The sequence below is a fragment of the Sander vitreus genome, chromosome 6, assembly GCF_031162955.1.
Source record: "Sander vitreus isolate 19-12246 chromosome 6, sanVit1, whole genome shotgun sequence".
Lineage (NCBI taxonomy): Eukaryota > Metazoa > Chordata > Actinopteri > Perciformes > Percidae > Sander > Sander vitreus.
The window spans coordinates 6408676-6422160 of NC_135860.1; the positions used below are offsets into that span (position 1 = coordinate 6408676).

At 40.3% G+C, this 13485-nt stretch overlaps 2 protein-coding genes across 2 annotated transcripts in view; both read right to left on the reverse strand.

The window, feature by feature from the left end:
- brd2b (bromodomain containing 2b) overlaps positions 1–1838 on the reverse strand; it is a 64122-nt gene extending 62284 nt beyond the window's left edge. The window contains exon 1 of the mRNA XM_078252221.1: positions 1724–1838. Coding sequence (XP_078108347.1) covers positions 1724–1755 — 32 coding nt within the window. The 5' untranslated portion in view covers positions 1756–1838. The remainder of the gene's footprint in view (positions 1–1723) is intronic.
- Positions 1839–3001: 1163 nt separating this feature from the next.
- Positions 3002–13260, reverse strand: tap1 (transporter 1, ATP-binding cassette, sub-family B (MDR/TAP)). Its single transcript, XM_078252224.1, has 13 exons — positions 12929–13260; positions 12177–12509; positions 10614–10842; positions 10132–10246; positions 9505–9629; positions 8486–8691; positions 7407–7604; positions 6985–7113; positions 6632–6817; positions 6349–6522; positions 5110–5269; positions 4103–4239; positions 3002–4013 (listed from the first exon to the last, which is right to left on the reverse strand). The coding sequence occupies exons 2-13, from the start codon at positions 12495–12497 to the stop codon at positions 3783–3785; spliced, it is 2211 nt and encodes a 736-aa protein (XP_078108350.1). The 5' UTR covers positions 12498–12509; positions 12929–13260; the 3' UTR covers positions 3002–3782.
- Between the last annotated feature and the right edge of the window lie 225 nt (positions 13261–13485).

Consider the following 13485-nt stretch of genomic DNA (forward strand, 5'->3'; position numbering starts at 1 on the left):
GTGACGTGCTTTGGTGATATTTTAATTTGGCTTTACACAATGTGCATATGGCTTTCAGCTTGTCTACTGAGCCGTCCGGGAGTTTTGGAAAATAAAAAACGCTACTCAGAATTGTGTTGCTGCCGTCTTTCTCCATCATGCCTGCAGCCTGCAGCAGCAGGATCTGTTAGGAGGAAGTATGGCAGCTTGATGATAAGTAAAGGTGCAGCAAAGGGTCAAAATAGTAGCCTAGCTAGAGTCTAGTGATTTTAGAACAGCTAAGGGGCGTTGTTAGGCACGATGCGAAGCCAAGTAAAGTGTAAAATAAATTAATAAATGGCGGCATGCGATTAAAAAAAAATTAACACGTTGTGCTCGGCCGGCCCTTAATCGCATCGCGATTAACGTGTTAATGCTGACAGCCCTAATATATACACACACACATATACATATATATATATATATATATATATATATATATATATATATATATATATATATATATATATATATAGTGTATGGTTTATATTCTTATGGGTGTTACTGGTTGAAATGTTTCTGGTGCACCTATGTGCTCTGTTGTTACTTTTGAACAACAGAGCTACTAATGTGGCTTAAAGATAAACATTTCCATTCAAGTATTTACATGATCATTAAAAAAAAAAACCTATGGCAAAAAAAGTGACAGCAAAAACACACACAATGCATGCTTTGCGTTGTAAACATTTGAAATAATTAAAAAACACTTTTGATATAAACCGAATGTTAGAGATATGAATATTTAGATTAAACACTTATAAACACCTGTATAGCTCCTTGTGACTAATGTATGACTTTGTTGTTTCAACCTTCATTGAATAAGCTTGTGCTTCTACCAAAATGCATTTGTTTTCACACAATAGAGGCAACAATCTTCATCATTTAACGAAAGAAAAAAGGTATTGCTTTACAATCCAGCAGCTGGTTATCGCGTGGTTCGGACGCCCCGCCCTCAATGTTTGTAAACACTGCCTCACAATGACAGAAACGAATGACGGACAGCGATTTTATGTAAGAAATATATAAATAAATACAAAGCAAAAGCGCGACATCTTTATATAACGGTAATACTTTAGAAAAAGGTCAAACTGTTAACATGTCAGTCTATCCCAGACATTTCGCCACAGCATACAGACATTTGATCATCCGGCGCGACAGCTAGCGTCACCGGACTACAACAATGCCTGACAAATCTGTTCACTGACGGCTGCTACATTTTTTTCCATTAGCACATAATGTGTCTTATAAGCATACATGGCACGGTATTTATTAACGTTACCAGTTATGAGATAGGCACATGAGTTGCGAGATTAGCTAGCGTTAGCAGGGTGCCTGAGCGATGAATGACCTGACTGACAGAGAGCCGGCCGGTTGGGGCTGCAGCTGTCATTTGCCTTCCCTTGTGCCAGAGAAACTAACACTAAAAGCTAAAAGAAAGGGCTTCACGTACCGAGTCTACAAATGTAGCTAGTTGCATTTCAGTCAACGTTAAGCTTTAAGTTAAAAGCTAACGTTAGCTAAATCAATCTGTGTCCAAACAACCGTTCGCTGACAAGCTAGTATTGTTATCGAGAGGCTAACGGTAACTAACCTAGCTAACCATATATGATGACATTTAACTTTTGTCCATCTGCACGGGCACTGCAAAGCCGATCAAATCTCAACGGTTCGTGTAGGCATCGATCTAAACTGCTGCGGGCTTTACCTGTCGTGATGCGGGTTGACGGCCGCTTCCATCGGACTGAAGGCGGAGTGTTATTACAATCCAATTTTTCCACCACTGTTGACGCTGCACTTCCACCGAGAGACTACTAAACAACTCCGCAATGAAATGGCGCCCAATCGCTTCCGTTTGACCCTATATAAACCTACCACGTGGCAGTGCTGCGTATTTCCTGTCACGTTTGGGGTGATTCTGCGCTCTTATTGGCTGTAACCAGACGTATGTCATACAGAGTACACGCCCAGCACCTCCCTCCGCTCCGGTACATCTTGTGCTCTGTCATGTTTGAACACAATGGCAGCCGCAGTGCGTTGAATTTTCATCATTTTTTTTAGATTTAGGCTTCAAAGTATTTACAATTACGGCTTAACTTTTACAGACGAACGTCCTTCTGTCTGCAGGGAATGGTGTTATGATGTGTTTGTTATCTGCAGTAGCCTATCTGGGTTGCTGATGTAGGTCCTCTCTGCCTTATTATAAAACCCCTTCGGATTTTACATTGGTGGTGATTGTATTTTATGGACATTATAAAAAGTGGCAATTATTTTAGCCTGGCGTATATGTTTGTGGGCAATCACTCAGTTTGCTTGATATGCTTTTATATGATGTGCCGATACATCATCTGTTTTCAACCCAGAAATACTGAGATTGATCGAAATTCTCTAAAACTGAAATTCTGTTTTTATAGCAATACTTTCCATCATGAACCCCCACAGCATTTTTTAGCCATGCATTAAACAAACATCTTGAGCTGGAATCATTTTTATTTGCCTATGAAAGTAATGCTGGGGTTCTATCAAGAAAGACGTCCCCTTTGACAAAGAATAACTTCGCCTGGTGCGGGACATATTTTAAGGAGTAGCCTACTCCGGTGACTTATTACTTCACGTTATAAAGCTGGGGGACTCACAAGATTCAAATAATGGTAAAAAATTGAAGCAGCAGAGGCTGAGATATCATGTACGTTAATCCGGGTCAAGCCAAAAATGCTGGCGCCTACAATTCTCATAAAGCAACTCAATAGCATCTTGAATTAGACCTGGTAAATGCTTACATCCATCAAACCCCACACTTTAAGGTAACTCAGGTTTTCTATTACAAATTTTCAAACCTAAAACGAGATTACCTCAAACTTTGGAAAACTCCCTTTTTATACAATCACCTGCAACGATTTACAGCACATGTAAAAATGATGATTAAAAACATTGCTATTTTAATGCCAAAACTTTAAAAAAAAATAAAATGGTAGACAGGACAAGATTAATTCAAACGATTTATTGCCGTGCCTCTGGGGAGGGAAACAGAGTACGAACAGGTTGAAATTTTTTTACATAAGTAAAGAATCCTCAAAATATACCACCAAATATAGTACAAATAAAACAAAGACACATGTAAAAAATATATACAACCTAATCATTTAGAAACACTCTTCTACATCTATTTGCAAATCATGAAGCAATAGTGTGTGATCATCACAAACTCTTCATAGTGATTCCCATTCACACGATATGGTTGGGCGATCTGATAAGTACGATGGCATGATTCAAATGTTTTAACTGAGATTTTGCCACATCATTTATACAATGGAAGCCATCCCTTTAATACTGTCTCTCTGGTTGTATTAGACCATTGTGGGCAATTTTGCAAACATTGGGACTTGATTTTTGATGATTGTTGCATCAATGTGAGGAAATACCTTTAGATGTCATTGTCAAATATGACAATATGTAAAACATTTTCCAGAAAACTACCTATGTTATGATATACCTTAATATAACAATGCAAATTTCAATGTACTGGAACAAGAGTAGGACATTTCAAGTACAACTTCACTTACGTCGAAGGTGCATGAAAATGGGAAATATTCTTAATAGGCAAAAACTCTAGCGAGGCTTGTAGTATGAAGTGTGGTATCACAATGAAGTTATTTATAGTGCAAGTATAACTGGAGTTGTGACCCTTTAAGTCTGGACTTTTAACCAGCAACCTTCCAGTAAATGGACTGCTTCTCTGACTTGAGGACAACCTCCGCCCGCACATTTCAGCGTGTATCATTCCCCTCCTCTTCTTGACGGTGAAAGCCCATATTCTGCTTTCTCACCAGTTCAGCATAAAGACCGCCTTTCTTCAGCAGCTCCTTATGACTGCCCTCCTCCTCGACCATCCCATCGTTGAGGACAATGATATGATCAGCCTTCTCAACAACACCCATCTTGTTGGATATCAACAGCACAGAGCAGTTGTTGGTTTGGTTTAATAAAGCTTGGTGGACCTGTTGGGTACAAATATGTCTTGGTGTTACATGTGAAAAACAGGAGTAAATAATGAGCAAAATTTGAGAAACTCAGAGGAATTTCCGACCTGATATTCATTCTCTGTGTCCAAGTCACTGGTGGCGTTGTCCAGTATCAGGATTTTAGGACGTCTGATTAGAGCTCTGGCAATGGCAATACGCTGCTTCTGGCCTCCGGACACCTGGCCTCCCTTCTCCCCAGCATCTGTCCAACAGAAGAACATACTGTTATTGGGTTTATGTACATCTTTAGGGAAACAGCGAGTTGTTTTGCATTAGGAAAGACCACAAAGTGTTGTTGGTTCCAAGAACACTTCATTAAAACCATGGGTCCTATTACTATTGCCTGTAGGGTTCACAAAGTTAAATTTAAAGGCAGGGGTGGTAAGACAGTTAGCTTAATTTGAAAGTAGCATCTCCTCGGGGCTACTTCTAACCCCTCCCCCTGCCCTCTACGCTCCGACCTACACACAGACATGCACCGCTGCGTCGCTGCTTCAGAGCAGAGCGAAGAAAAGGGCCGCTCATTTCTCATTCACAAGTAAGTAAACATATATCAAATGTTTAACGACATGGAGTGCGCTCAGGCTCCTACACGGGAGGGGTAGAGTACACGTAGTGGGGCAATGAGGCATTTCATTGGTTCTTTCCAAGCAGTCCGCGAGGCAGTGATTGGTGGGCGTTTTTACAGGATTACAGCAGCTACAGATGGACAGATCTTTTTGGCTCCTTTTTCAGAGCCCATAAGTTATTTATTGCTGTAAAAGATGTAAAGACCATTTGCAACAATATATATAAAAAAAAGTGTACATTGGAAATAGTTACCAACCCTGCCTTTAAGAGTGTTTTAGACTTACATAGACACATAGAATAATTTTATTAATATCTGTTTCACAATCATAACAGCCAAAGTATGAAAGTATGATGGAAATGAGTTACAGCTTTTCCACTACTAAGAAATGTACCATTACAGGGATCCGTTCTATCATTGTGCAAACATCTAAGAATTAAAATGAGAAAAAAAAGAATGCATTTAAGAATACATTCTAATATATGCTGTGTTTGTGGGTCGAACCTGTGTCGTATCCACTTGACAGCTCCATGATGAAGTTGTGGGCACTAGCCAGACTGGCAGCCCTCCTCATCTCCTCATCAGAAGCACCCTCGTAGCCATACTTGATGTTCTCCCGCACAGAGCGAGCAAACAGCAGACAATTTTGGCTCACCACAGCAATCTATAAACAAACAGGATGCAGAGGAAACGTCAGTGGCTGTGTAACTGTCACAGCTGACTCTAAGAATGGTTTACAATGATGGCAAGAGCAGGAGAAAAGGTGCAAGTAAGTGTCCTTTTTTAGCACAGCCTGGAAGATAGGTGCCTGCACTGAGGTGTGTATGAGGCTCATGGTGACGTTGTCCTAATATTCCTTTGACAAAGGAGTGTAATTAAAAAGACATTTGGAGGAATCTGAGAAGAAGCTTTCAATGAACTGTGATTCACCTTCCTTACAGCATCATCATTGTACAGCTCAGGGTTACTTTAATTTCATTTTCATTTCGTTTTATGGTCTCAGCTGCAGAATTCACCCGTGTATTTGTATCTTGATTATTAGTCAATTTCTGTGGTACGTTTGATAAACCCTGTAGGTTTTCAGTTCCTCACCCACACAGGCTGTGGTTTATTATGTCTTTTTCCATATGTATGTCCAAATAAAGAGTACAATAATAAGGCTTCTTGATTCCCTGTATAAATAAGGGTTGGACAGAAGAGTTCTGCAAACCGCCCTCAGCATCCCAAAAAGAAAGGTCCCATAAGGCTCCTTGCAGTCTTTACTGTTGTTTTTTAAATAGGTATATAGGAATGTTAAGTTAAAATATGCTGTTTTAATGGTGAAAAATAGAAATGTATCACCAATATAATAATAGCATTAACATGGTCTACTGAGGAGCGCAGTACCTGCTTCCCATTTAATTGCTTTAGGACAACAGCTTTAGTGGACATTTTCTGTGACTTTGTTTGTAAGCCGTTCTGTCGCCTAGTGGCCAAAACTCACTTAATGCAGCTTTAAAAGTGCCCGGTGGAGTTTTATTGCGTTATGTTGACATTCCGTGGTTTTCACCAAACGCATAACTTTGCCTGTGTGCTTGCGCTTCCTCGTGCACAATACGAACAAAATGGGAACCCATTCATAGGACATTGCTCCAGAAAGCTAATAGTGGTTAAAACTCATCAGTGTTTCTTATCATTATGCTCACTGCAAGTCAAATTAGATGACAATTTCAGCTAAATGCTTAAACTATTCAAATACACCACCTTGTCATGTAGGTACTGGTCTTGGTAGCTTTGCAGTTTTTTCCCATCCAGTAGAATTTCCCCTACTTGGGGCTGGTAAAATCGCTCCAGCAGCTTGACACAGGTGGACTTCCCTGATGTGTTAAGCCCCACAAGGGCAGTGACTTGGCCTGGCTTCATCTCTAGAGACACGTCCTGGTATAAGAGAGAAATAGGGTGAATTGGTAAAGAGTTGTATGCGACAAAATCATTTTAATTGTAAATATGATAAATGCAAAGGAGATAAACACGCATAACTACATACCTTCAGCACAAGATTGCTCTCATCAGGATAGGAAAATTTAACATTTTTAAACTGAATGTGACCCTCAAGATTTTTAGGGGCCAAAGTGCCATTTGGGGGTCTTTTAGGTTTGCGATCCAATATTTCAAAGATCGTCTCAGACGCACCAATTGCCTTCCTCACCTCCGGGTAATAACGCATGACAGCCTGGAAGAGAGGTGGTAGAATGAGGCACTTTTTAATTTGATTCATTTATGTATGTTATTTTGAACAAACCAATCAGCCACTTGTAATCATGCATGAGGGAAAACCAAAGGGTAAAGAACATAATGTTTTATTCAAGCGTATTCCCATTATCTTAGACTGTAGCTCACCTCAACAGCAGAGGCAAACTGCAACTCATAGAGGACAAAGGACACCAGGTCTCCACTGCTAACGTCCCCTCTGGTCACAAGAGTCCCTCCATAGTACAGAATACACACCTTCAGGGCCAGGGTGGTCATCTGGGAGAACATAAAAATGGTTTGAATAATATTCAAATATTCATTCCCAGCACTGAACATGCAGTTTCAGTTTTTCTAATGTGCTCAATTTGAAGGAACAGGGGTATTGGGGTTCCGTTTGACTTGAGGTTTGTTAGCGTTTCTTGCCTCACCTCTGCTCTGCTGTTTTTTATTACATTTTCTAGCAGTAAACAACTGAAATGGCAGAAACCCCCTACTGTATCATACTCACAGACAAACACATGCTAAGAAATCATAGCACACTTTAAAACCCAGGTCAGTATTCAACTCACGCTGTTAGCCCAGGTAGAGGCTGCATAGGCTGCAGCTTCCTTTTTGTGCAGTGCGTAAGTATCGTCCAGCTGCTGTTTGTATCGCTCTGTCTCACCATCCTCGTTGGCAAAACTCCTCACTGTCCTTATGCAGGAGAAGGTCTCTGTGGCCACCTGGTTGGCCTTAGCCAGGGACTCCTGAACCTTTACAGCAATAGTCTGAAAAATGGATTTAAAAAAAAAAAAAAAATATATATATATATATATATATATATATCATGGAAATATTTTAAACATGATGTCACATTGTACAAGGTACAACAGCTGTTTTTTAACAGCTTCCAGTGCCTAGGGTTAGATCTTTTCCCTTACACCGGCATTCATTGATTTTTCCGGCCACTTGAGGGCAACACAACAAGCTATAAGCACAACGCTAACACACAATCACCTTAAGAAAGTCCATTTGTCAACACGGAGCAGCATTAGCAATAATTTTTTAGTCATGTTTCTATCCATTTGGCAAATGTAAGTCCAATATTCACTATCCTAGCTCTGTGTAACTCCTCAGGTAAATATCTGTCTGTTTTTAGCTGTTAAATGCTCCACTACGTTCACTAGCTAGTTGTCTGCTGGGCAGGTAGTGTACAGACCATTGATCACAGATTTTTTTTCCTGAAAACAGCTGCCTACTGCGACTGGAAATAATGCTTATGAGAGTGGGTGGGAATTATAATTATCAATGTTGTGTGCCATACAAACCAAAACAATGAGCTCAAAGATGCTAAAATGGTCCATATAGCTGAGGGGAACTGCAAATTTGGGTTTATTTCTTATATTACGTCACTTCGAGCAACCCCTTTCACATCAAGTCTTTGCATCCATTGTCTTCATTGATTAGAGCAGCCTTTTTTTCTTCTTTTTTTAATTATTTTTTTTTTTCCCTTTATTACAGAGTGACAGTGGATAGACATGAAAGGGGGAGAGAGATGGGGGATGACACGCAGCAAAGGGCAGTAGGTCGGATTCAAACCCGCGCCGCTGCAGGACCCCGATTAGAGCAGCTTTTAAAATTATGGGACATTTAAGGAAGTCCTCTTTACCTGGTGGAAGTGTCCAGTGAACTTGGGTATGACCCAAATAATGGGCAGTCCCATGCAAGTGAGCAGGGACATTTTCCATGACTGGCGCACCATGAAGAACATGAGGAAGGCAAAACGCGCTGTGTACCACATCACAAGACTTAGTTTCTCACTCAGTGCCTCGCTCATATCATTAGTATCCGTGGTAACGTGGGACACCAGTTCACCTGAAAAAAGAGTTGTGCATTAGCTTTGTCAAAGGAATTACAGTTTAAGTACATGTTGTTAAAATCATGCATATTCTGGATTCATACCAGCCCACACAAATGTTGTCAAGTATATATTTTAGGAAATTCATAACAATATGGAAACTGAGCTTGGCTTTGATAAAAAATGAAAGAGTGTACAATAAGTGAAAGTCAAAATAGGTTTAGGGTTATTCATGATGACCTACTGTATCAGTACTCTAACCATTAAAGGTCCCATGGCATGAAAATTTCACTTTATGAGGTTTTTTAACATTGATATTTGTTCCCCTAGCCTGCCTATGGTCCCCCAGTGGCTAGGAATGGTGATAGGCGTAAACCGAGCTCTGGGTATCCTGTTCTGCCTTTAAGAAAATGAAAGCTCAGATGGGCCGATCTGGAATCTTCCCTTTATGACGTCATAAGGAGGAAGGTTACCTCCCCTAGTGGGAGGCCCAATGGCCCACCCATGAGAAAGAGAGAGACATCATGGCTTGCAAACGAGCGAAGTATGGCAGTTGGTCAAGGCCACACCCCCACCCTCCACCTTGCCCCGCCTCTCTCCTCCTCATTAGCATTTAAAGCTACAGACACAGAAATGGCACGTCCTAAAGAAAGCTCATTGTGGGACTGGCTTGTAGTGGCTGTAATTCTGCACCAAGGCTGAATTTCGGGAAAGAGACTTCAGATACAGTATAAGGGGACCAATGAGGCCTATATAAAAGCATCCAAAAAGCAGCATGTCATAGGATCTTTAAAGAGGACTCATACAGTATATACATGCTCTTATCTTACCTGTGGCCTTGAAGAAATCAATCTCTTGTTTCAGCACGGCCTGGAAGACGGCTGCCTGCACTGAGGTGTGTATCAGGCTCATGGTGACGTTGTACACAAGGTCACATACAAACTCAAGCACAGCACTGAAACATAAGAGAGAGGACACATTACAGTGTAAAGTACCCAAAATGCCACTACTTTACACGTTTACTATAAATGTTCATAATAATAATAACTAAATCAAACAGTTTGCTTTGTGTACAAACCTTAACAAGAGATCGTTATCTAAATTCCTCCTCTATACCCAAAGATGGCTCATTTTTATGTGTTATCATATGCATACATTGTAATTCTGTTTGAAGCATACAAAGAAAAGCATATCAAAGCAAACTGTACTGAGTTTGGGATTTGATAACATTTTATTAAAGCCAAAATTAAATCAGACTCAAGTATTGAAAGCACGTTTTGAAACCCTAAACCCAAGTTTTGCCAGATAGATTACATATTTGCTACTAAGCCAAATTCTTAGTCTTGTCTAATAAGAAAAAATGACAGAAGATAAAGATTAAAAGATGAAATGTTTGGATATTATACAAACTTAGAACAGGTAATGCATTAACTACTTTGTTAAAAAGTTTACATTACCTGCCAATAGTCATTAGCGTCATGATTTTGATGGCCTCTGTGAATGCATCAGGTGCTTCTTCATTTATGATCCAGTCAGCCACACGACCAGTGTAATGAGGAACAGCCATCTCACCTGAGGTCAGAAGTTCACATTATCACACAATATAACTTCAAGGAGAATAAAACTGTCAAAATATGTCGAGTGTGGTCTTTCCAAGCTTCACAATGCTCTACTTTAACTTGAAAGACAGGGATGTCTTCATAGCTCTGCTTGGGAAATGGCTAATTCTGTAGTTGAGACAAACAGTAAGCTTTGAATAAGCTGTTCTTGATTCGAAACTGATTACTTTTTAATGAACCCCACCTACTCTGTGAGTGAAGCTACAAACACAGCAAGAACTGCAGGAAATAACTCCAAAACTTTGCAGCTGCATATGAACACTGCATAGAAATGAACAACAACATGCACTTGATTTAAATGAAGGAGTTGTGTCACTTACCACAAGAAGAGAGAACCACGAGCAACAGCACAAAAACGAAGCGCCAAAGATAGGGCAGCATGTATTCCATCAGCCTCTTCAGAGGTGTACTGGTGTCTTCTTTGGGCTCCTCAGAGGGCGCCCTCGTCAACAGAGATGAGATGTATCGCCCACAGGAGAGCAAAAGAGATGACACATATCGACTCCAGTAGAGCCACGCCACTACTGTCACAACATAACCCTGTAACACCTGCAAAACAAATCACAGGTTTTATACACAAATCCAGATATTATACCCAAGATATTACATGAAACAAATAACTTAATGCTTCAGATGATTCCAACAAATGTGAGGATGAAAGCAAAGACAACAGCATTTCTAAAATGGTGGACTTCTCATACTCTTCAGACTGTTTTGGTTTCAGTCTTGTTTGTGTTCCAAGCTTAACAGCTTCATTGCAAAAAGTACCAATAAAATAAGCATAACAAATATTTGAATCTTGCTAAGCAAGTCATACAAACATTGTACATGTATTAACAGCAAAAAAATAATTGTAGTATTAAAAGTGAAAGTACTTGTTATGCAGTGGAATATCCCTGTCAGTGTTATATTGGAAAATATTAAAATAAATATTGGATTATTATTTGAATGCTGTAGCTGGTAGATGTGGAGCTTATTTTTAAAAGTACAATATTTGCCTCTGAAATGTAGTAGAATAGAAGTATAAATACACATGAAATACTCAGGTACAGCACAAGTACATAATTGTACTTATTTATATTGCACCAATGGCATCTATCTACCCACCCTCCATCTCTGCTAAGTGCCCTTGAGCAGGGATCTTCAACAGGGGGTCCGGGACCCCTAACGGGTCCTCAGAGTCAATGCAAGGGGGGCCGCTAAATTATTGTTAATTTTTGTTTTTTTCAATGAATCCAACATATTATTAGCAAATATGAAACCCCACATGATAGGCTCACTGGCCTATGTAAGGTAGTCACTAAGGTAGCCATCCACAGATAGTTAATCCTGAGGATTCACTGTGCCACATGAACGTTTTAAAATGAAAACATTTAGACGGCTATGCAAAAAAGGTATATGTAAAGGCTTTAGGCGCCCTACACGTAATTGTAGGCCCAGTTTAATATGCAACTTCATTTTATACAATATATGTAGTAGGGGGTCCCTGTTCTATCTCTCTTTCAGTTAAGGGGTCCTTGGCTTAAAAAAGTTGAAGACCCCTGCCCTTGAGCAACGCACTTTTACCAGTCCCACATAATCAGTTTTAGGACACCCATGTTTATTAATCATTTCTTTTCCGAGTTTATTTTTTAGGTAGCCTACAAAAGTTCTTAGTTGCTGAACTAGAAGGTTTTTTTTAGACTTTTCCACCAGAACTTGAACACACCATGGTCAGGGAACCACAATGCATCACGGGCCCTGCTCTAGATCTGTCACCCGCAGTAACATACCTAAAAAGGTGTTAAGAAAAATGAGTGCTATTATATTAATGTGATCCATCCTGCAACTAAATATGATTTCAAGCACATCAGCATAAAAACCAGGAAAACACAGCCACCCACCCTTTCCCAGGAGTGCCACCTCCACAGTTCCTCCATGGTGGACTGGCCCAGCGCCCAGAGAAGAGTGGTGTACACTGGGAAGTGGAAGCAAAGGACCCCTAAACTCTGTAGCCCCTCAAAACTGTTCATCCAAGGCAGGCTCCCAAGGGAGGTGAGGGTGAAAAGGGCGAGGAGGCAAGCCCTGGTCAACCCTCCTCCCCACAGGGTGATGAACGGATGGGAGAGGAGGAGAGGTGAGAGCTGGGCCAAGCGGATGGCGTGCACCACACACACATCCAGGCACATGAAGAGCAGAGGGAAGAAGTAGCTCATTTTTTGCATAATGCACAGGTTCTGCAAATATAAGTGAGAGAGGGTCAGTGGTATTCAAGTCGACTCGACACATTGTGAGGTTTCATCGGTTAGACTAACACATCTTCCAAAACAGAAAACATAGGCTATAGCGTTAGTAGGTCATTTGCATTTGCATGTCCTTCATGGTGAGAATTTACTTTCAGTTTGCTGCAGATGCTATCTCTAGGTGTATTACTTTTACTTTCATCTACACGGGTGATTTCTTTTAAACCGTTTGTCATACTGTAAACCGATAAACCCACCCACACAAAACACCAATTAGCAAAACATTCAAAAATACAAAAGGCCTACTACCATTCAGTATTATTAAGTATAAATGTATGATACAGTAAATAATGTAATGTTACAGTAGCCTTAGCCAAGTTTAGCTGCATTTCGGTTGCTTAAATTCAACTTACATTTCCTTTCGACAAGCCAAGTTTGATATGTAGCAGTTTGATAATCGTTTGAGAACGTAAACCGACACCGATATTTACCCTAACAAACACAATTGACAATTTAAGAAGTTCACAACCGGCTGCTAGTTCAAACGTCGACCGACCGAATCTGCAGCTGTAAAACTGAAACCGAAACTAACTATTTATACTCTTTTAAAGCGGAAAGCCCCTTTTATGTCTGCCACAATGGCGGACGAAGACTAACGAGGGATAAAATAAACTTTAATAGTAGAGTATTTATTCCAACTGAACTCCTGCTTTCATAAACTTCCGTAAAAGCAACAACTGTGCAATACATTACAATGATATGAGTGATATGATATGCCTGGCGGCGAAAATTGTCTTTGTAGGATGGTAGGGGAAGAACCCGCCCTACTCTCCCTCTGAATGGCTAGTACTCGTTGCCTGCTCTGGTGGGATTGGTTATGTTTAGGCAAGAGGAGTGAGATTGGTTATGGTTAGGGTAAGAATGTCAGGATTAGCCAATCAGGGATGAGTTCCCTAATGAATATTCATGA

Bases quoted from the DNA above. Each gene is read 5' to 3' on its own strand.
- tap1 (XM_078252224.1), bottom strand. From the start codon at position 12,497: ATGCAAAAAATGAGCTACTTCTTCCCTCTGCTCTTCATGTGCCTGGAT. The intron at 10,843-12,176 runs GTGGGTGGCTGT...TTTGTTTTGCAG, and splicing joins GGTGGCACTCCTGGGAAAGG to GTGTTACAGGGTTATGTTGT. The intron at 6,523-6,631 runs GTATGTAGTTAT...CTCTTATACCAG, and splicing joins AGAGCAATCTTGTGCTGAAG to GACGTGTCTCTAGAGATGAA.